Source organism: Chiloscyllium plagiosum, chromosome 20 (genome assembly GCF_004010195.1).
Source record: "Chiloscyllium plagiosum isolate BGI_BamShark_2017 chromosome 20, ASM401019v2, whole genome shotgun sequence".
Classification (NCBI taxonomy): Eukaryota; Metazoa; Chordata; class Chondrichthyes; order Orectolobiformes; family Hemiscylliidae; genus Chiloscyllium; species Chiloscyllium plagiosum.
Window position 1 is genome coordinate 13500764 of NC_057729.1, and position 24003 is coordinate 13524766.

At 40.8% G+C, this 24003-nt stretch overlaps 1 protein-coding gene across 1 annotated transcript; it reads right to left on the reverse strand.

Annotated features, from left to right (window-relative positions):
• Positions 1-369: 369 nt before the first annotated feature.
• LOC122559900 (melanocortin receptor 3-like) lies at positions 370-1823 on the reverse strand. Its single transcript, XM_043710010.1, has one exon. The coding sequence runs from the start codon at positions 1586-1588 to the stop codon at positions 626-628; it is 963 nt and encodes a 320-aa protein (XP_043565945.1). The 5' UTR covers positions 1589-1823; the 3' UTR covers positions 370-625.
• Between the last annotated feature and the right edge of the window lie 22180 nt (positions 1824-24003).

Below are 24003 nucleotides of genomic sequence, written 5' to 3' on the forward strand. Positions count from 1 at the left end.
TGCAAATAACACAGGTTGCAGAAAATTACAATTTTATACTGCTTGTGCAAACACTGAATATTAACATGCACAGCAGCATGATTCAAACTACCAAAGATAGGACGTACATGAATGAGAAAAAGATAGAAGTGACTTGATTGTATTAACAAGTGACTTTGTGCCTGTTCATATGGCACCCTTTGTAATTTTAACTAAGTATTTTTTTTCTTTTCAAAATAAACTGTGTATTTCTTCTATTTCAGTAGGAAACATTGGAGTGTCAAAGACCCAATTTCCTCCTACTCTTCATTTAAATTCACAAATGTAGACAATCAAATTGTTGTCAAGTATGGCTTTGCATTTTTGTGGCATCATTTGCAATCAAAATTATGCTTTTACTGTAAAGCAACATGAAAGAGTAATGCAGTCTGCTTTTCGTCACTCCAGAAGCTGCAACCATCATTTTCAACTTAAATTTGCTGAAGACTTTAATTTAGGGCTTCCATTATCCAAAGTTCTGTCCGAAAGATTTCTTTTCACAGCATTGTAATACGATGTTATCTGAAGTGAGTTTAAAACCCTGCTCTGGTAACTCAAACAGAGCAGAAAGGTTATTGACGTGCTGCAGTCTGTGAAGCTGAGGAAGTTACCACTTACAACGTAAGTTGAGATTTCCACAGTAGCAGATCTCTTTGAAAGTCTTGCGCATCTCTTGACTCCGAAAGGCATAAATCACGGGATCAATGACCGAATTACACATAATGAGGATCAGGTACATGTTAAAATGTGATGTGTAACAGATGCAGTATGGATTTGTAGGGCATGATATGATGAGGATAAGGTGAAGGAAAAAGGGAGCCCAACAGATAATGAAAATCCCAAGCAGGATGGTGATGGTAATGGCCCCTTTCATGCAAGTCCTCTGTTGGACAATACCATTGACTGGGAATGTGGCAATTCTTTTAATATGTAGACGAGCGAGCATAAACATATGGACATAAAGGGTAGTCATAAGGAAAAGCATGGTGAAGAACATGGCAATAAGACAAATGATGACTGTTTCGCTATCTGAATAAATTATGAAGGTAATACCACAGCAGATACAAGCAATCCAGATAAATATCATAAGAATTAAAGCCCGTTTTACTGTCATAATACTGTGGTAGCGCAAAGCATAGAAGATAGTGATGTACCTGTCAATGGCAATAATCAGTAGATTACATATTGATGCCACTAGGGAAATACAGATCATTGAATCAAAAACATTGTCCATTTGCTGAATAAAGTGGTCAGTAGCCACCAAGAAGCCACTGTTTAAAAATGCCATTACAATTGTCTCCAAGGCATTAGATACACTTACCAGCATGTCTGCCACTGCTAAACTACAGATGAAAAAATACATTGGAGAATGGAGGTTTTTGTTTTTAAGAATAGCAAGGATAACCAGGATGTTTTCCAAAAGGCTGATGATTCCTAGAGTCAGAAACACTTCAGATTTAATTGGGACCTGTTCACAGAAGGCTGCACTGTTGTTCAGGATGATACTTTCATTCAGATCTTCTGTGCTGTTCATTGTCGGCAAATAGAATATAGAATGGGTGGAATTCATTGTGAAAATGGAATCTCGTGCTGTTAGAAGCAAAGCTTGAAAGAATTGATGTCTCCGCTGTCACAGCATCAAAAGTTCAATTGATTCATATTGAAAAAACTCGAAGATAGCGTATCATTCTTCGTCTTGCTGCTTTTGGACAGTAATTTTTAAACTCCTTGCAGCTCAAAGCAATTCCTTTGTTGCTGGCTTTAAGGCACACCAGGACTGAAAGTTCAGAACTCAATCTTGTTCATTCTGTTTACAATATGTAGAGTGTCAATTTATTCTCTGAGCCTTACTAGTTGATGGTTCGATGCATTTATAGTCCACTGGAAGACAGTAGCTCCTCCCTGTTCTTTAGGGACTTTAAATGTCAGTTTAAAGTGTAGGGCTAGGGCTGAGTGACAGGGAATTGCTGCAAAACTACTGTGGTATGGTACAGTCTTCAAGCTCTTCAACATGCTAGTACTGTATAGTGGTCACTTGGTGCCCCCTTGTGTTCAAAGTTAAAACTCACACAACACCAGATTGTAGTCCAACAGGTTTATTTGGAAGCATTAGCTTTCGGAGCGCTGCTGCTTCATTGGGTGGTTGTAGCAGGATGAAGGAGCAGTGCTCCGAAAGCTTGTATTTCCAAATAAACCTGTTGGATTATAACCTGGTGTTGTGCGATTTTAAACTTTATATACCCCAGTCCAACACCGGCGTCTCCAAATCATGATTCCCTTGTGTTGATCTTCTGATTGCATATCAACAAAACAATCCATAAATTAAAATAGCAAAGTACAGCATTATGAATATGTGATGATACCATGGCTTTAAGAGATATGTTTTGTCCTTTTTTTAAAAGAAGAGAGGTTGAGACAGAGGTAATAAGCAGTCTGGTCAAAGCCAATAAAGTAAACAACTTGTAATGCTTGTTTTTTTTAAAGTTGGAACAACAGAAGCAGCCTGGATGAATGGGGTCAAGCTCTCAGAGAACCAGGATTTTTAATTTAGCTTTCATCAATTGCTGGGGTCTTGATACTGGAGGTAGAAGCTCTTATTCCTCGCTCTGTTACAGCTGGGGTTCTCTTCCTGTTGCTGGAATTGCATGTGAGACAATCTATTTCGTTGACTTTGCCCTTGTGAAAATGTGCTCATGGGATATTATTATATTGGAACAGTTAATTAAGAGTTCATTATTTTGTTAAATATTTCAACAGAGTAACAGTTAAGCCATTTCTTTTCTTTGTTTTTATTTTGTCTGTATTTTACTCTTAGTGTATAAATAAAGTGTGTTTTGTTTCGAGCCTGGTACTTTGACCATTTTAATTGTATCTGGAACGCAACGCTTGGCACTTCTCATTAAAATAAAAACAAGTTAGGGTCTAGGCTATCTCCTTGATATACTTTGTGGGGGTGTGGTCTGGCACATAACAAATACAGTAGCACCTCGACATATGAACGACCCCGTTCACGAACAAATTAGTTTACGAACAGGATTGTACATAAAATGTTGCTTCAACGTACGTACGAAATTCAAGGTACGAACGCAAAAAGCCCGTGTGTGACCACGTGGTTTCATTGTTCTGCTTTGCTACGCGCGCTTAGAACGCAAAAGCTCTTGGGCCCCGCGTGATCTCTTTTAGTTCGTCTTTGGCACGCGTGCTTGAACATCGTTCGTTGCTACGTCCAAGCATTTTTACGCTATCCAAACAATGGGAAAAATTGATTCAGCTCGCGAACTTTTCGGTTTGCGAACCGGGTCCCGGAACGGATTAAGTTCGTAAATCGAGGCGCGACTGTACAACTGACCTCATCTCAAAACACTGTATGTCACTCACTGAAATTGTTGAAGGTGTTTACAATGTAAGTCATCACTTGTGTCTCAACATTATGCTAGAAATTTGCTGGCATTGGAGGAGGAAAAGCAATAGGACTGCAGATCCAAGTATTCTTTCCAAGATCCAAGGGGGCAATCCTGTTAAATCTAGCCCAGAAAGAACCTTCTGAGAAATCAAATACAAATACTTCACCTGACCTCTTCTGCACATTCTACTGACTGCCACTTCATGCTGATCTCCATATTTCTTGAGTTAAATGTGTATCATGCTGCAAAGACAACATGGCCATTGAATATAAACTTGATCCCCACCTGCATAAGATGTGCAGCACATTTTTAATGTGCAGAGGAGACTATGCCACAAAGCTTTGACCGTTATTTATGAAACCGTTCTGAAGACGAGCCATACCAGACACGAGACATTAACTGTTCCTCTCTTCACAGATGCTGCCAGACCTGCTGAGTTTCTCCAGCATTCTTTGTTTATTTCAGATTTCCAGCATTGCCAGTATTTTACCATTTTATTCTTTATCCAACATTTTTTGGGTTCAGGACAGGCAAACTGGATTATAATCCACCCACCAGGAATAGGAACTGCAGCTGATCTTTTTTCATGCCCATATTAGCTGCCTGATTGTATGTCTGGATGAAAATAGTCAACTCAAAATCCAGGAATTAATCACAGGAATTATCTGGTCTGTATGGCTCACATCTCTGGCATTAATGGAAGGTGAAGAAGGTCGGACGGTCGGAAGAGGAGCGTCTTATCTTCCGACTGGGAACCCTCCAACCGCAGGGGATGAACTTGGACTTCACCAGTTTCTTCATCCCCCCTCCCCCCACCTTGTCTCAGCCGGATCCCTCCAGCCCGGCACCGCCTTCCTGACCTGCAGTCTTCTTCTTGACCTCTCCGCCTCCATCCTACTCCGACCTATCACCCTCACCTTGACCTCTTTCCACCTATCACATTTCCAACGCCCCTCCTCCAAGTCCCTCCTCCCTACCTTTTATCTTCTCCTGCTGAACACTCTCTGCTCATTCCTGAAGAAGGGCCTGTGCCCGAAACGTCGAATCTCCTGTTCCCTGGATGCTGCCTGACCTGCTGTGCTGTTCCAGCAATAAAGTTTCAACTTTGATCTCCAGCATCTGCAGACCTCACTTTCTCCTGGAAGGTGAAGAACACAACAACGTCTCTTACATGTCTTGGCCAAGAAGTTTTAGAAGAGGACCTTCAGTACTTTACTTGGGAACCTCATGCCTCAGATCTGCGGGCAGGCAGCCAAAAGCAATGGGTCCCACCCTGGTGTTCAGTTAAATTTAGTCAAGACATTGATCATGTCATTGGGCTATAACTTTTCATTATTCGTTAGGTTACTGCTTGCTTCTTGTTGGAAGCTCACTAATGGTCTGCTCAGGGCTTGAGGAAAATAAAAATGGCTATGAAGCCAACATGTTGGTGCTAGTCGGGAAAATTTTACAACTTCAACCTTTTCCTAGCCATTCTCAGAGGAGGGACAATTAATTGATTAAAACTGTGGTCTCCCTATATGTGACATTTAATGCTCAGTTTCTTCGATTGCAAAAATGTACTTAAAATTAATTGTCCAAAAATCTGGAAATTAAAAGCTTCAGTTATTATTTATTAAATTGATGTTTGTATTTGTTACACCAGCTTACCATTAGGATTATGTTTCCATCTATATCTTTGTCCATTGCTGTATTCTCTGTTGCAGTATGTTGTCACAACATCACAGGATTATTCACACAGTACATGCAATAGTTGATATTATCAGCATTTATCAGACACAAGCCAGTACGAAGGGCTTAGAGTTGTGGTTGCTGAGAGGTCACAGCAGAATTCCTCAGACTGTCCATTAGTGGATAATCAGAGAGAAAATTGAATTTATTATTGAGAGGTTGCCCTGCAATAGATTATTAAAATAATTACTTCAAAATATAAACCAAGAAATCCATTTTATTATTATGTTTTATATTAATATTGAACACAATAGTGTTGTAGGACTTTTTTCTGTATGTTCCTTTAAATTTTGCTTTTATCCCGATCATAACCATATGTTATGTCATATTGCCATTATATAACTGACTTTACCTAACCATCTTTTGCAGGCCATTTGAAAATTAGCAGCTAACAGAGCATCTTAAAAACACTTGCCATCGACAGGATATCTTGGATTAAGTGTGCAAAAATGTGGTCTAAGCTATTAACTCATGATACCTTGGAATCTATAAAGATCTAGAGTTCTCCAGTGTTCAGAAAATGTCAAGGATCTTGAGGCTTGCTAAATAAACTTTCACACATGTCCCTTTTGATCTTGATTAGTTTTTTTTTAGGCTTGTGCGTTGTTTTGAAGGAGCTTGACAAATGGTATGATGAACATACAAAAAAGGAACAGAAGTGAACCATTCACCCCTTAAGACTACTTTGCTGCTCAATAACACCATGGGTGATTTGTTCCTATGTGATGAAAGCTAATATAAACAGAGGGTGCTTTAAACGAAGTGTGAATGGAGTGTTCCAAACTCAGGTGAGTTATGAAAGCAAAATACTGTGGGTCACAATTCATAAATACCATCCACAATCACACAGGCTGCTCAAAGACATGAAGCTGATTTCCTGTCTCCTTGAACTGCAAGGATTCAGCAACATGATCTTATTTGCAATGCTGCTTTTCCTAGGTGATTGGGGAAAGAAGCTTTCAGTGATCTTTATCACAATTAGAACTCCTACTATATTTGCATGACTTGGCTGCTGTCATATTCATTGGAATATGGTTCTTTTGTTAATTAACCTTGTTACACCAAATGTGTTTTGATTTGATTTGATTTATTATTGTCACATTTACCTCGGTACAGCGAAATGATTTTTTTTGTGTGCAGTACAGGCAAATCGCACTATACAATGTGCATTAGGGTAATAGACCACATCGAAGAATACAATGTTATGGCTGCAGAAAAAGTGTGCAAACAGCGAGATCAACACTTAAATTTAAATTCAGCAGTCTAACAGCGGGGAAGAAGTTGTTGATATTTGTGTTTAAGCTTTTGTGTCTTGTCCCCAACAAAAGAGACTGGAAGAGAGTATTACTGGGTTGGGAGGGGTCTTTGATGATATTGTCTACCTTCCTGAAGCAGCGAGAATTATAGATGGAGTCAATGGATGGAAGGTTAAATTGTGTGATAGATTGGACTGTGTTCACAACTCTCTGTAGTTTTTTTTACAGACCTGGGCAGAGCAGTTGCCATGTTAAGCCATGATTCATCTGGATGAGTGAATAAAAAAAGGCAACTTTTTCATTTGATCTCATCCAGGATCTGGTGTCTCACCTGGGATGGGATGGGAAGGGATGAACATGCTCCCTTTCTTTATACACTCATCTACTCATTTAGCCACAACAATGTTAATTAACAAAGAATTCCCGCTTTGTCGATTCCTTCCCTCCAGACCAAATGAATTCATATTTTGGAGAAACCTCTCTCAGGATCTGGTCATAACTATCACCCACACTTATAGATATAACACTGAATGTTCAAAAAACTAATTACATTTAGTATAATTCATTAACAATTCCATTAAATCTTTAAAATGAAGGTAGAAGCTATTACAGTTACAATAAATCAAGAAAAATATTAAAAGTTTGATAAAGAGCTATGTAATACTTGAAAAATTTCACTACACTTACATTTCTATGTTAATCTCAATGTGTTTGTTGCAACACTTTAGGCTGCATTGTCCCCTCCTCTGATGTCATGGCAAGACTGGCTTCACTCCTTTGTGCTTTATAAGGTCTAGACAATGGAGGTGACTGGGAGCAGCCAGATGATAAAACCAGGAAAGGTAAATAGACATTTTCTGATAAAATTACTATTAAACGGATCAACCGCAGGAATTCCACATGATCCCAATGCCCAACTCCATTCTATGTTGCTCCAGTGACCTTCTGGTCAGAATATCTGGGCCAATATTGATATGCCTCTTAAAAAGCAAAGAATAAGGTGAAGTGATGAACTGTACATGCAGCCATGAGTGCAAAGCTGGAATGCTTAAATAATAGAATTACTCCAATCTCATTTGCCCCTTTAAAGATCTTCTGCTGGCATGTTGAGAATTTTTGATGCTTGATTCTGCAGGATTAAGCAGTTTTCAGTGTAACAGCCACTTTAACTATATAGAAGTAAATACTTGGAGAACTACAGAATTGTGGAATAACTGATTATTAGATAAATTTCCCTAAATGTGATGGATGGTGTGTATTAACATTATAAGTTTGCATTTTGTTTTCACCCTTAACACAGTGTAAAGACCCACAAAGTAATTAAGTTTTAAAGTGAATTAATCTTCATTAAGCAGCTGGTTGACAACCTAATTTCTTTTGCAGATAATAATGTATAGTAAGAAACTCCACAACACATGAGAAAGCACAATTTAACCTGGTGAGGGTAATTGCTTGTCAGCCTCATTAAAGAAGGATCCCTTCTACCTATCCTGTCCAGTTACTGCTGTATTACTATTCACCCAGGAAGTCAGACTTGTTATTCAAACATGCTCTTTTACACATGTTGTAATCTCAAATGATGAGAAGATGATGGCCTAGTGCTACTCTCGCTGGACTGTTAATCCAGAGATCCAGGTAATATTCTGGGGATGCTGAATCCTGCCATGGCAGAAGGTAGAATTTGAATTGAATAAAAATCTGGAAGCAAATGTCCAAAAATGACCAGGAAGCCATTGTCGATTGTCAGGGAAAAACCCATCTGGTTCATGAATGTCCTTTAGGGAAGGGAACTGCCATTCTTAAGTGGTCTGGCCTACATGTGATTCCAGACCCACAGCACAGCAGTTGACTCTTAACTGCCCTCTGGGTAATTAGAAATGGGCAATAAATGCTGGTCTAGCCAGAGATGCCCTCATCCCGTGAATGAATAGAAAAAAAGTGATAGAGCTCCAACATTTATTTCATCATGTGTTTCATAAAATTTGTCTAACTGTCTGCCATTGACATGAGTAGGGCAGATTTACTCAACATGTCTAGCACATTATAAACACATATTCCCTGACCTTCAAATCCTGGGGTGATACCTGAGCTTAGAGCTTCTTAACCAATGGCAGGGATGCTGCCTATTACATCACAAGACTTCTAATGATTTCTTTTAACACCGAAAAATATAATTTTATAATTTTGCAGAAAGAAAAAACTGTACCCTTCATTCACTCATAATAGAATCCTTCCCCCCCATGTTCTGAACAATGAACTGCGATGTTTAGTGAAAGTTCAATATTGCATGTGACAACATCTCCCTCATGAAGTCTGAAAGGCATTTCCAAAAGTTGTAATACTTTCAAGTTCACACACTAAATCTAGATACAAGCGATTTAACTTTTGACCAGAAACTGAACTGTACCAGCCACTGCATACTTAATGGGGACTCTCTGGTGTGTAACTCTCCTCTGGATTCACCAAAGCCTCTCCACAACCTACAAGGGACAAATGTTTTGGAATACTCTTGATGTGCCTGAATGAGGGCAGCTCCAACAACACAAGCGCTCTGATTTGATCCAGGAGAAACCAGCCTGTTGATTTGACCCATCTTCCATCTCAAACATTCACTCTGTCCACCAATAATCCATGGTTGTAAGGAAAAGAATTGTACACATTGTTCTTTCTGTAAAAATCAAAAGGCTCAGTGTGGGCTATTGGGGGAGGTGGGTGTCGGTTGAGTAAGATATGTCTGTACAAACAGTTACAAGCATCTGTTTCCCGGTTCTGCAAAAACAAACAAAAAGGACTACCATTAAGAGGTCATAAAGCTCAGTGTGAATAAAGGATAGAAAGAAAGATTGTTTTGGTAAGCATGGAAACAGATTGCAGTGAAGAAGGATAAATAACAATAAGACCACAGAGGGAAGTGTCAAACGGCCTTGTGAGGCCAGAGATAAACATTTTGTCACGGACAAGGCCGGATGAGTTCAGAGACAAACAGCTGGGTTTCGATTAGAAACAGATGTAAACGGGGAGGAGCAATGGGAGGAGGGAAGAGAAACGAAATACATAAATATTGTGTACTTGTTAAATTCAGTGTGTGTGTGCCTGCCTGCCTAGTGGACAGTGGACACAAAACCCCTCTTGCAAGAGCGTAATAAAAGATACTACTGATTCAGATCTTGTCTCGGACTGAAATTATTGAAGTGAGTGAGCTTCATTTCTCACAACTGGGGGCTTCGTCCGGGATATTCTTCCATCACCGGTGGGAATGGTTGGCCCTGGACACTGGGAAAACGTGTCCCTTGGGCGACTGGTACGAATCCCACAAGAGAGACATCTGAATCAGACAGTTAAAGGTAGTCGGTAGAAAATATGGAAAAAGCGGCCAGGCAACTCTGCACAGACCAAGGTAAGAACGTTGACTTTTAAGTACAACCTTGGTGGCCAGGATTGGTGTGTAGGAAGCTCACCATGGGAGGCTCAAACAGTAAAGGTGGATGTAATGTGGATAAGGGGAAAATTGAGGAATCCCCTGGGGACATCCCCCCAGAAAGTCCGTTGGGAAGGATGTTGATAATCCATGTATTAAGGGAAAGAATAAAAAGAAAATGATCAAGTATTGCTGTTTTGTATGGACTAAGGAGACAATCCTGCGTCCCTCCATCTTCTGGCCAAAGTACGGATCGGACGAGGATTGGATCTGTCAGTATTTAAATTTATATGTGAACAGAAAACAGCCTTATAATCAGGAGAAGTCTAATTATGCATCATGTTGGGGGGGTAGTTCCGCAATGATGGCAGTGAAAACACCAGTACCGGAGACTCCTTCGGCCTCACCTCAGCCTTGGGATCCTCCCCAGAACCTCCCTCCCCCTTACCAACAAATATAGGGAAATTAGGAAGGGGATCAACCTTCCCGGCAGACCAGGCTCAACTAGAAGGAATAGTTGAAGATGCGGGAGAAAGCAGGGGAGCAGTGGGGGGGAGTGGTGGCGGTACCCGAACAACGGGAGTCCGCTGATAAACGAACAAAAAAGGAACCCATGGGAACACAAAGGGGGTCAAAGGTTATGACAAGGGAGGATAAAAAGAAACAGAAAGAAGTTAAACAATACCCATTAAGAAAGGTTCCAATAGGAGACAAAGAAATCGGGTTTGTTAGCACTCCCTTAACCTCGGGGGAGGTCACTCGTTCAAAAAAGAAATGAAAGTTTTGATTGAGGACCCGTGGGACTCCCTGAACAGGTAGACCAGCTTTTAGGGCCAAGCCTGTACATGTGGATGGAGTTGATGTCCATCCATAATATCCTATTCACGGGGGAAGAAAGAGGACTCATATGGGGTGCCGCAATAAAAATTTGGGACAGGGAGCATTCGGTTGGACATCCAGGAGCAGGTAGAGGGAAGGCGAAGTTTCCTTTGAGGGACCCTCGCTGGGCTAATCAGAATGCAGATCATAGGGAGGAGATAAAAGACTTCAAGGATATGATTATGAATGGTATTCGAGAAGTGGCCCCCAAATCATAGAATTTGATGAAAGCGTTTGAAATAAGACAGGAGACAGATGAGACGCCCTCGGCTTTTTTGCAAAGGTTAAGGGACTCCATGTGTAAATATTTGGGTATGAATCCTGAGGACCCTGTAGCACAGGAGCTCTTGAAAGTACATTTTGTAACGAAAGCTTGGCCAGACATACAGAAAAAGATACAAAAGATCGAAGGGTGGAGTGAAAAACCATCAGATGAATTATTGAGGGAAGCCCAGAAAGTATTTGTGGAAAGAGAAGACGAGAGACAGAAGCAGAAGGCAAAAATGATGGTAGTCAGGTTGATGAGGTCATGAAGAAAAGGGTAGAACCCATAGGAAACAACTGGAAGGGGGGATGGCAGCATGTAGGGCAGAGTGGTAGAGGAAGAGGGCAAAGTGGGATGTGCTTAAGAGGTCAAGGAAGACAAGAAACACAAAAATGGAGGACTCCCCAGGTAGGATGTTATTATTGTGGAAAAACGGGGCATTTTAAGAGGGATTGCCTAGATCTAAAAAGGGAAGAGCAGGCAATTCCACTCATGAATTTTGACAAAGAATAGGGGTGTCAGCGGTTCCTGCCCCTGGGGACCCACCAGGAACCCTTGATAAATTTAAAGGTGGGACCCTGTAGAGAAGAGGTAGTCTTTTTGGTAGATATGGGGGCATCAAGGTCATCGCTAAATTTTAAACCCAAGAAGGTGACTACATCAGGAAAGGCCGTTATGGTTTCTGGAGTAAAAGGGGAAGGATTTACAGTTCTAGTATTTGAGCCATGATGATAGACGGACCAAAGGATATGGTTACTGGGGAGCTGCTATATATTCCGGATATAGTGAGCAATTTATTAGGAAGGGATCTGATTATTCTGCTCGAATTGGAGATAGGAGTGTAGGAAGAAGAGATAAGGGTACAGATGGCCCTTTTGACGGAAGAGGCAGGAAAAGAAATAAACCCAATGGTATGGGCCAGGGAGGGGAATCGAGGAGGACTACAGATTCCTCCCCTTGAAATAAGCTTGAAAAAGAAAGGAGAGATGGTACGTGAGCGACAGTACCTCATATCTGTAGAAGGGAAGCGGGGACTACAACCGGTAATTAAGGGATTGATCAGGGATGGGCTGTTGGAACCCTGCATGTCCCCGTACAACACTCCGATCCTGCCAGTAAGAAAATCAGATGGAACGTAAAGGGTGGTACAGGACTTACGGACGTTGAACAGGATAGTACAAATTAGACATCCAGTGGTCCCCAATCCCTATACGTTGTTAAGTAAAATCCCACACGATCATAAATGGTTGAGTGTAATTGATTTAAAGGATGCTTTTTGGGCTTGCCCCCTGGTGGAAGAGAGTAGGAATTTATTTGTCTTTGAATGGGAAAATCCCAGGACGGGGCGGAAGCAGCAATACCGCTGGACAGTACTACCTCAGGGATTCACGGAATCCCCCAATCTGTTTGGATAGACGTTGGAAAGAATATTAGAAGACTTTAATAGCCTCAAGGGGACCAGCCTCTTACAGTATGTAGATGATTTACTAGTAACGGGGAAAAAGAAAGAAAAGACTACCGAAGCGACGAATAAATTGTTCAACTTACTGGGGAGGCAGGGACTAAGGGTATCCAGTACGTAGAGAGGAAAGTAAAATATTTGGGGCACCTAGTCAGTGAAGGAAAAAGAAAAATAAGTCCGGAAAGGATCGAAGGGATAGTAGACATGCCCCTGCCCGGTACCAAGAGGGAGTTGAGGAAGTTCCTGGGCCTAACAGGATACTGCAGGTTGTGGATAGATTCTTATGCCCAGAAGACAAAAAAAAATTGTATCTTAAGTTAGTAGAGGGGGAACCAAAGAACTTAGTATGGGATGCTGAGGAAAAGAAATTAATAAAGTAACTTAAGAAAAACTTAATACATGCTCCTGTCCTGGCTCTCCCATCCTTAGACAAGCCCTTCCACTTGTTTGTCACAGTAGATAAGGGTGCGGCTTTGGGAGTACTGACCCAGAAGTGGGGAGGAATGAAACAACCTGTGGCATATCTTTCCAAACTATTGGACCCTGTGTTGAGAGGATGGCCGGAATGTGTGCAGGCAGTAGCAGCTACGGCAATACTGGTAGAAGAAAGTAGGAAACTCACATTCGGGGGAGCCCTGATAGTGAGTACCCCACATCAGGTCAGGACGATACTCAATCAGAAAGCGGGGAGATGGTTAACTGACTCCAGGATATTGAAGTACGAGGCCATATTGGTAGAGAAAGATGATTTAGTCTTGGTCACTGACAGTTGCCTGAACCCTGCCACCTTTTTGTGGAAGGCAGAAGGAGAACCACCCCAAAATCCAGAACACGACTGTTTAGATATTATAGAATACCAGACCAAAGTCTGGATGGACTTGAGAGATATCCCTCTTCATGAAGGAGCCCGACTTTTTATTGATGGATCATCCCGAGTGATTGAGGGCAGGAGGCATAATGGATATGCGGTAATTGAAGGGACGGAAAGAAGCACACTAGAAGCCGGGAGGCTACCTAATGGATGGTCAGCGCAGACGTGTGAGCTATATGCACTAGAAAGGGCTTTAAGAGTATTAGACGATAAAGAAGGGACAGTATATACGGATTCAAAGTACGCATTTGGAAAGATATGGCAAGAGAGAGGGCTGATAAGGAGTTAGCCCATGAGGAATTGATAAAGCGAGGTTTGGATTCTTTGTTATTACCTCGGGAGATAGCGGTTGTCCATGTGAATGGGCATCAGAAGGGGAATGGGCCAGAAGAAAAAGGAAATAGATTGGCTGATGAAGTGACTAAGGAAGCAGCTTTGGGGCCTGAAGAGGCTGAGATATTTTCATTAATTCCTGTAATGTCAAAATCCCGAGAAATCCCAATATTTACTGAGAAGGAAAAAAGAGAGCTGAAGGAGTTAGGGACTACGGAAACAGCGGAGGGACATTGGATGTTGCCGGATGGTAGAGAAATGTCAAACAAAATGGTGATGTGAGAAATTATGGCAGTATTACACCAGAGTAGCCATTGGGGTGTACAAGCGATGTGTGATCTGGTCTTAAGGAAATACGGATGTAAGGGGATTTATATGGTGGCCAAACAGATTTGTGAGAAGTAAAATCTGCAGGAAAGTGAACAAGAAGGTGACTAGGAAACAGACTCCAGGAGGAAGGGAGCCAGGGTTAAGACCTTTCCAAAGCATGCAGGTGGATTATTCTGAACTACCCCGGGTGGGAAGATTGAAGTATATGCTAGTGATAGTGGACCATCTCTCGGGATGGTTCGAGGCATATCCTTTAGCTACGGCCACTGCAGGTGGTTTATCTAAGATGATATTGGAACATATCATTCCCCGGTATGGATTGGTGGACTGTATTGATTCGGATCAGGGAATCCATTTTACTTCCAAGGTCCTACAGGGAATAATGAAGGGATTAGGGATATCTTGGGAGTTTCATACCCCATGACACCCTCCACCATCGGGAAGGGTGGAAAGGATGAATCAGACACTGAAGAAACAATTATCTAAGTTAATTGTTGAAACCAGGCTTCCTTGGACCAAATACTTGCCAATCGCCCTTCTACGAATATGAACAGCTCCCCGCAAAGATTTGGGACTGTCCCCTTATGAGATATTCGGACTACCCTAGTTGGGGATGAAAAGAGAGTTACCGGTACCAGAAACTAAAGATTTGTTCTTAAAGAAGTATATACTGGGCTTGTCCTCCTCTTTGTCTTTCCTCAGGAAACAGGGTTTATTGGCACAGACTCCGCCCCTTGAATTCACTTTTCATCCGATTCGACTGGGAGATTGGGTCTTAGTAAAATCATGGACAGAGACTAAATTGCAACCGAGTGGGAAGGGCCGTACCAGGCTCTCTTGACCACTGAAACAGCGATAAGGACGGCAGAGAAAGGTTGGACTCACTACACCAGGATCAAGGGACCGGTGGAATCCCCGGTTGAAAAAGTAGTCTGGACAGCCAAATCAACAGAAGAACCACTGAAACTGAGACTCAAAAGACTTTAAGTAACTGATTTTTATGCAGACGCGGGATGGATCTTTTTTTTGATATATATTGTATTGCAAGTTAAATCTCTCGGTCTTTCAATGTTATTGTAGAATGTTGGGGATGCTTAGGGTTATGATACCAGCTCCCTTAATATTGGGGTTTTGTCAAATATCGTCTTCATATGTGTTATTAACGGTTCCTGAGTCTGATAATCCACAGGTAATAGATGTTGATGCATGCAGCTTAGTAAATTGTGGGGATGTAGATAATCAGAGACAGTACAGCAGCTCTGAGATACATCTTCAGTCCTTTGGGAATGGTACTTGGTATAATGGTCTTGTCACAGTACACCGGGCCACCTTCCGATCAGCTCTCGATTGACCCGATAAAAAGTGCAACCCAATATACCTAACGATAAAGAAAACCACATGGCACGAAGCATCTCGGGGGTGGGGGGGCACCTATGAGATACAATTAAATGAAACATTTGGGATAGAAATGAAAGCAAACGGGAAGGATTTCTTAGGCAGTTGTTTTCAAATTAGCGTAGGAAAGGGAAGACAGACAGAACTACTGGATAATAAGATTCAACCTTTCACCCCTCCCGATGATCCTAAAGTTGTAAAAATTATAGAGGTAAAGGACTAGAAACAGACCATCGAAATAGAAACTGGGTACGGGGATGCAATTGCCTGGGTTGAATGGGTCAAGTATACTGTAAAAAGTCTGAACAAGATCAATTACTATGCAAGTGCCTCCGGTAGACCAGTGGCCCAGGTGGTCCCCTTTCTGCTTGGGTGGAAGCGAGACAGGAAGGGCATGAAATGTATGATAGTCCTGTACCAGGATGAGACTGCATGGAATGATAGGAACTGTACCTCCCTAGCTCTGATGTTCCCTCCCTTGGAGAAGAAAGATTCAAAAGCACCTCCCCACTACGTTTTCAGCCGCAGTTGGAAATCACATGTCGTGTGCGCGTAGACGAGGTACAAATCGGTCTAGAGATTTGGGGGAGCTGAAATTACGTACAGAGGTTAAGAATGTCACCAAAGCGGACAAGGGAGGGAACTACTCAGCATTAAAGATTCCCCGAGCAGATCTATGGTGGTACTGTGGGGCAAAATATTGAGACCCATCCACCCTCCCTCTGGATTGGAGAGGGATATGTGCAATTGTACAACTGGCAATTCCATTTACCCTGGCATTTAAGAAGGAAAAGATAGTAGGGAAAAAGGGAAGGAGTAAAAGATCATTATTAGACACCTCTTTTGATGACAGGATTTATCTAGACTCTATAGGAGTTCTAAGAGAGGTACCGGATGAGTTCAAGGCTCGCAACCAGATTGCAGCAAGCTTTGAGTCAGCTCTCTTCTGGTGTGTAACGATTAATAAAAATGTAGATTGAATAAATTACATTTTCTATAATCAACAGCGATTTATGAATTATACAAAAGATGCGGTTAAAGGAATAGCAGAACAGCTTGATGCAACAAGTAGGATGCACGGGAAAACAGAATGGCCCTCGATATGATTTTAGCAGAAAAAGGGTGTGTGTGTGTGTGTGTGTTGTTAGGAGGAAGCTGTTGTACCTTTATTCCTAATAACACTGCGCCTGATGGTTCAATAACTCAGGCCTTAAGGGGATTGACTACCCTCCCACAATCCAAAAAGGTGCAGGTTAGGTGAATTGGCCATGCTAAATTGCCCGTAGTGTTAGCTGAAAGGGTAAATGTAGGGGAATGGGTCTGGGTGGGTTGTGCTTCGGCAGGTCAGTTTGGACTTGTTGGGCTGAAGGGCCTGTTTCCACACTGTAAGTAATCTAATCTAATCTTAGCAGAGGAACTGGCTGAAAATTCAGGAGTAGACACATCTCTCACGGGATGGCTTAAATCATGGTTTGGAAAATGGAAGGGGGTGGTGGTTTTCATCCTTACTTCCCTGATAGTAGTAGCCGGAGTATTGGTAGCCATTGGCTGTTGCATCATACCCTGTATACGAGGGCTCACCCAGAGACTGATTGAGACAGCCTTAATGAAAGAGATGCCCCTGAAAGGGAATCAGGCAGAGGAACTTTATCTAGAAAGAATGAGTGAGACCAAGATGGATGAAGTCTCAGGAATGATGCTTGAGAAATTTGGGGACGATACTTAAAGGAAAAATTGTAGAAACAACAATAGAATGTAAAAGCAAAAAGGGGGAATTGTAAGGAAAAGAATTGTATACATTGTTCTTTCTGCAAAAATCAAAAGGCTCAGTGTGGGCTATTAGGGGAGGTGGGTGTCGGTTGAGTAAGATATGTCTGTACAAACAGTTACAAGCATCTGTTTCCCGGTTATGCAAAAACAAACAAAAAGGACCACCATTAAGAGGTCATAAAGCTCAGTGTGAATAAAGGATAGAAGGAAAGATTGTTTTGGTAAGCATGGTGAATAAAGGATAGAAGGAAAGATTGTTTTGGTAAGCATGGATACAGATGGCAGTGAAGAAGGATAAATAACAATAAGACCACAGAGGGAGGTGGTCAAACGGCCTTTTGAGGCCAGAGATAAACATTTTGTCACGGACAAGGCCGGATGAGTTCAGAGATGAACAGTCGGATTTAGATTAGAAACAGATGTAAACGGGGAGGAGCAATGGGAGGAGGGAAGAGAAGCGAAATACATAAATATTGTGTACTCGTTAAATTCAGTGTGTGTGTGCCTGCCTGCCTAGTGGACACAACACCCCTCTTGCAAGAGCGTAATAAAAGATACTATTGATTCAGATCTTGTTTCGGACTGAAATTATTGAAGTGAGTGAGCTTCGTTTCTCACAATGGTGCACTGCAGCAACTCAGCAGGGGCTGCTTACACAGCACCTTCGAAATCTATGACCTCAACGACCTGGAAGTAAAAAATGAAGAGGCAGTGCTCCGAATTCAAATAAACATGTTGGACTATAACCTGGTGTCATGCAATTTTTAACTTAGAAGTAAAAAGGCAGCAGATGTTTGGGAACACCATCACCTGCAAATTCCCTTCAAAGTCACACACCATCCTCACTTGGAACTACATCATTGTTCCTTCACTGTCATGGAGATAAAATCCTGAAACATCTTTCCTAACAGCACTGTACACGTTCCTACACCAGATAAACTGCAAAGTGGCATAAGAAATGGCTCACCACAACTTCCCAAAGGCAGTTAAGAATAAGCAGCAAATGCAGATCTTGCTTGTGATGCCCACATTCTGTGACAGACTAAAATAAACACCTGACCGCCATCTTGATGGGTGATCCCGGTGCTTACCCAGAATGGAGTAGTAGGTAAATCTGCAATCCCATTGGTTCTAATTCTGTCTTATGAAAACAAGGATATTAGTGACTCACAGTTGTGCTGTAGGAAATGTCTGAAAATGTATGGAAGTTTGGCAGGAGCACTTTAAAAGTCTCAAACAATGCTTGTTGCCATGTGGTAAGTGACTTGAAATTACAATTGGTTCTGCTATAACCCATGTTTCTTCAACATGAATTGGCTTTAACACCACTGAAGAATTTAGACTGTTATTTGTAGAATTTGAACTTTCCTTACCTGTATTGGCTATAACATGATTCTGGCCCCATTAGTTTAAACGGTGTGGCTATTGCACGATTTTCTTATAATGCAAGATCGCACTAGATCAGAACTATCGTGTTATTTCAGAACCAACTGTAGTAAAAAAACTTCCTTTCTATCTCAACTGCTGCTTTGCACTTTTTCAAAAGCAGTTTCTCACACATGCATAGTGAGGCAAAAGTTACAGTTAAATTGCAGTTTACATCGGGTTATAAAATGCTCAACAGTACAAGAATGGAAACAATGAAGAGGTGGCCAAATGCTTCTGGTGGAATAAAGATTTACTGGGCTGTGGGAATAATTGAATAGCTCTACTAAACTTACAGCAGAGGGCCAAGTGGTCTCCTATTGTGCCGTATCCAACTGTGAATGAACTACTGCGACCCTCATGTCATATTTTGAAACTCTACAAAGAGATGGCTGAAAAAGCCATTCATAGCTCACCTTGTTACAACCACCAACGAAGAATTCCACTTAGGACAACACCTTTTATGACCAATAAGTTATCCCAAAGTTTGTTTGAGCAAAGTAAGTTTACAAAGGGTGTCTGGGTGTCTTTGGATCAGCATGGAGAAGGTGGACTTATGGGCCCTTCTATGCTGTATCATTTCAATGGTTTCAATAGTTTCTAATGTAAGGAATGTGGCTTCCAAATAGTGCACAGAAAATCCCAGACTCAGCCTGGTAAAGTAGCAGATTTTTAAAAAAATGTTGGTTGAGGGGTAAATAATGGACAAAGACATTAGGAGAATCACCTTACGGCTCCTTGTGTAATGCCATATTTCTTTTTTTTATATCTACCTTAGATAAAGGACAGAGGATGGATTGATTATCTTATCTGAAAGGGATAACTTTAAATATGTCACAAGATTCTTCCCTGAGATTTGTCTCGTTAAATGTTGTGACACTGTGACTCTTTAGAAAATTGCCCACACAAAAAGTGGGGGAAAAGGTCATGATGAATTCCGCATACAAGAGCAAAATGCAATTATCTAATATTGACTTAGAAAAGTCATCTTGCTTTCAGTTAAATATATTAGTTTGTTTTGATGTCAGAATAGTTGAAGGGGAGAATTTTACTTTTCGCAGTGTCTCTAAATCATATTTGTATTTCTGTTGAGTTCTACCTTTTGAAAATGTGGAATAAATCAACACTGTTCCATGAGGTAGGAGGACATGCTGTTGCTGTTTGAAACACACAATCTAGGAAAGAGGAAGCAATTCTGTTATATAGAATGGTTTCATTTACATTAAACAGTTTGGAGAAGTGCTCTTTCCCCAGGTGATAACCAAACATTATTCAGGAGAACTAGACTGTTCTTATATTCTCTCAATTCTCTACTTCACTAGAAACATTGGTTAATGCACATCGATAGACTCATGGAGATGCACAGCTTGAAAACAGATCCTTCAGTCGAACTTGTCCATGCCAACCATATATCCTAAATTAATCTTGCCCCATTTGCCAGCATTTGGCCTGTATCCCTCTAAACCCCTCCTATTCATATACCCATCCAGATGCCTTTTAAATGCTGTAACTGTACTAGCCTCCACCACTTCCTCTGGCAGCTCATTCCAGACACGCACTATCCTCTGCTTGAAAAAGTTGTCCCTTAGGTCCCTTTTATATCTTTCCCCTCTCACCCTAAACCTATGCCCTCTAATTCTGGACTCCCCTATCCAGTTTGTCTATTTACCCTATCCATGCCCCTCATGATTTTGTAAACCTTTATACGGTCACCCCTCAGCCTTTGACATTCCAGGCTAATCAGCCTCTCCCTGTAGCTCAAACCTTCCATCCCCAGCAAATCTTGTGATTCTTTTCTTAACCCTTTCAGGTTTCACAATATCTTTGCTATAGTAGGGAAACCTGAATTGAACACAGTATTCCAAAATTGGCCTAAGCAATATCCTGTACAGCTGCAACATGAACTCCCAATTCCTGTACTCAATACACTGACCAATAAAGACAAGCATACCAAACACTGCCTTTACTTCCCTGTCTACCTGGGATAAGAACTTTGAACTTGCACTCCAAAGTCTCTGTTTGGCAACACTCCCCAGGACCTTACCATTAACTGTATAAATCTTGCCATAATTTACCTTACCAAAATATAGCACCTCACATTTATCCAAATTGAACTCCATTAGTCACTCCACAGCCCATTGGGGATCATAAAATTATGAAAACTTTGAAGATAAAAGTTAAAAAATTTTAATACAAAATTAATTATGTTCAAGTCAAGAGCTATTTTGTTACAATAGTTAGTGTGAAACAGTTTCCATTGTCAAAAGTGGAGTAATGAACAGATTTTATGATCACAGGCGTCTGAAAAATGTGGCGAAATGAAATTTATATTGTAGCTTTCAAAGTAGCATTTGATACATATATTTTAAAAGGAAAAATTTGCAGTTTTATACAGAAGTAGCAAGAAACTGGAACTAATTGAAGAGCTTTTCCAAAGATTTGACACAGGCACAATGGGCCTAATAGCCATTCAGTGAGTGCCTTATTGATGAAGTGGCTGCATTATTATGAAAATAGAAGATTCCAGGAAGTTAGAAAGAAAATAGCAAGACCTTTGGTATCAGGAACATGAGCCGATTAACAATACAACTAACACTCCCTCCAACTTTGAAAATAAATGTTTTCTTCCTGGAACAATGATTCTTTCTCACAATGCTGACTTTGTTGTTGTGATCTAGCTGTTTGGAGTGGGTTAATTGCAATTTCTCCAACTGCCCTTGAACAGAGAACTGTCAATGCAAAGCTCTGTTTGAACTGAGGTTCCTAGCATGTCACTTCAGATCCTAGCAGAATGAGAAGGGGGTGGCACAGTGGCTCAGTGGTTAGCACTGCTGCTTCATAGCGCCAGGAATCCGGGTTCAATTCGAACCTCTGTCTGTGTGGAGTTTGGACATTCTCCTCATGTCTGCATGGGTTTCCTCTGGGTGTTCCAGTTTCCTTGCACTGTCCAAAAATGTGCAGGTTAGGTAAACTGGCTATAGTGTTCAGCGGTGTGTGGGTTAGGTGCATTAGTCGGGGGTAAATGTATAGTAACAGGGTAGGGAAATGGGTCTGGGTGGGATAATCTTCAGAGGGTCGATGTCCACTTGTTGGGCCAAATGGCCTGTTTCCACACTGTAGTGGATTCTATGATTCTAACAATATGTCATTGTACTATAAACAATTTTTGTCTCAGTTGATGAGGAAGGGTATATTGGTCTTGAAGAGAATGTCATCAAGATCACTGAATTGATTCCAGCAATAAGAGGCTGCTGTTATTTCTCACTGTTAACATGCCAATAAAGCATGCATTCATGACATCATCATAGCATATGTCCCAATATTATTCTGCAAGCGTAAAGATCACAAACTCCATCTTAATTTGAATCCCTTGAAGCATGGCCTCCAATAGGAAGTGTGGTGTTCTGTAAAACCTAATAGCTTAATATTAGCCAAGACACTGGTGAGCTTGAGAATGTAATGTTGGTATATCCTAACTAGTTTTGGTAAATCTGTGTTTTTTTTTCAATATCACAATATCATGTAGAATATGCTACTGTGGTTAGCACTGGTGACTGTCCATGAAAAGTCCATGTAGTAGATATTTAGAAAATGATTTAAAACCTTCTCGACAATAGGTTTGGACATCAAAAATTTCAGACAATCAATAACATCAGTTTCTGAGAGTACAGGCAGCCAAATGTATCTGTTGATAGGGTGCTGAATTCCAAGAACTAATTGATTTTTTAAATCAAAATGTAAGATCCTTTGAGATACAACAAGTGTTTACGAGTGCCTTTATTTACAAATATGAAAGACTGAAGTCACAAACACAAGCAAAACTGAAAGCTAAACAGTGACCGCTGTAAATCTCTCCCTCTATTTTGTAAAAAAAGGGAATAAATCTAACAACATCCTGTTGTTAAATAGAAGGAAGGAAGTTAAATAGTTGTCAAAGCATAGCATGTCAAGAAAAAGAGTCATCCATTGGCATTACTTGAGCTAGACCAGAGTGTGAAGCCACAGTGGAAGCTGTAGATTATTTTATGCTTTAGGCGCAGCTAAGACTACGGTTACAGTCAAAACAGTGCATCCAAATATCAAAATCTGTTGTAGGTTGATGTTTGTCACATTTACCCAAAGTTGTCCAGTTTTTCTTGCTACCTATACAGCAGGTAAAACTAAAGGATACTGGATATGGATGTGCATGAAATATGTGTTTCCAAAGGTCAAGCTAAATGCCAGAACAAAACACAAGTGACCAGCAAGACTGGCAGTAGGCAAAGTATTAAGAATATGCACAACTGCAAACATGTCAATTACGTTTTGAGTCAACCAATTGAAAAGGCAAATTTCAGAAGATGATTTTCCATAATGCGAACCTCACACTTGTGTTAATATATCAGAAAACATTTTGAACCTTTCCAGACCAGTATATAATCACCAGATCAGGATGAATTGACAAACACCTAAAGCATTACATTTAATGTTGAAATGTTAATTTTGGGAGAAAGTGAGGACTGCAGATGCTGGAGATCAGAGTTGAAAAATATGGCACTGGAAAATCAAAGCAGGTTAGGCCGCATCTGAGGGGCAGGAGAAATGACGTTTTGGGCATAAGCCCTTCGTCAGGGATATGTTAATGTTGAATAGTATTATTATTACAATAATTCTTTGCATTGGCAGTTCTCTGTTCAACGGCAGTTTGAGGAATTGCAATCAACCCACGCTAGGCAACACGATTACAACAAGGTTGGCACGGTACCTGTGGAGCATTGTGAGAAAGATTCATTGCTGCAGGAAGAAAACATTTATTTTCAAATTTGGAGGGAGTGTTAGTGTGTTGTTAATAAAGTCATGTTCCTGATATCAAAGGCATTGCTATTTTCTTTCTAACTTCCTGGAATCTTCTATTTTCATAATAATACAAAAATGTTAATATTGTACAATCTACTTTACCTGTTTGCAGAATTATCAAATTCACAACATATGGCTATGTACAACCATGCCTACCTGTTTGGAATTTATTTTGTCTTTGAAAAACCAGGAAATTGTGTTGTATGTTAGCGTATCTTTAAAAGACAAGCTCATGACATCATCACAATTTCATAGCATGTGATTGAAGAGTATTAGCTCTAAACCTTCATCTTAAAGAATGATGTGCTACTAGAATCAGGTTATTCTAAAAACATGGGGGTTAATGTTAGACCGGACACTGATGTAATTGTGAAGGTAATATTTGGACTTAATAGCCAGTTATAATGAACACCTGATCAATTTCTTACGTATGGGAGATTACATAAATATGGCTCCATCAGGTAAGATTTACAACTGGAGGCAAAACCCATATTAGACTATTGTTCTATGAAGATAGATTTTACAAAGTGGATCAAAAGTCTCTAGAGTTTGGAAGAGTGACAGGTGTTCTCATTGAAACATACAAGATGTTGGCTGATCTTAGCAGTGT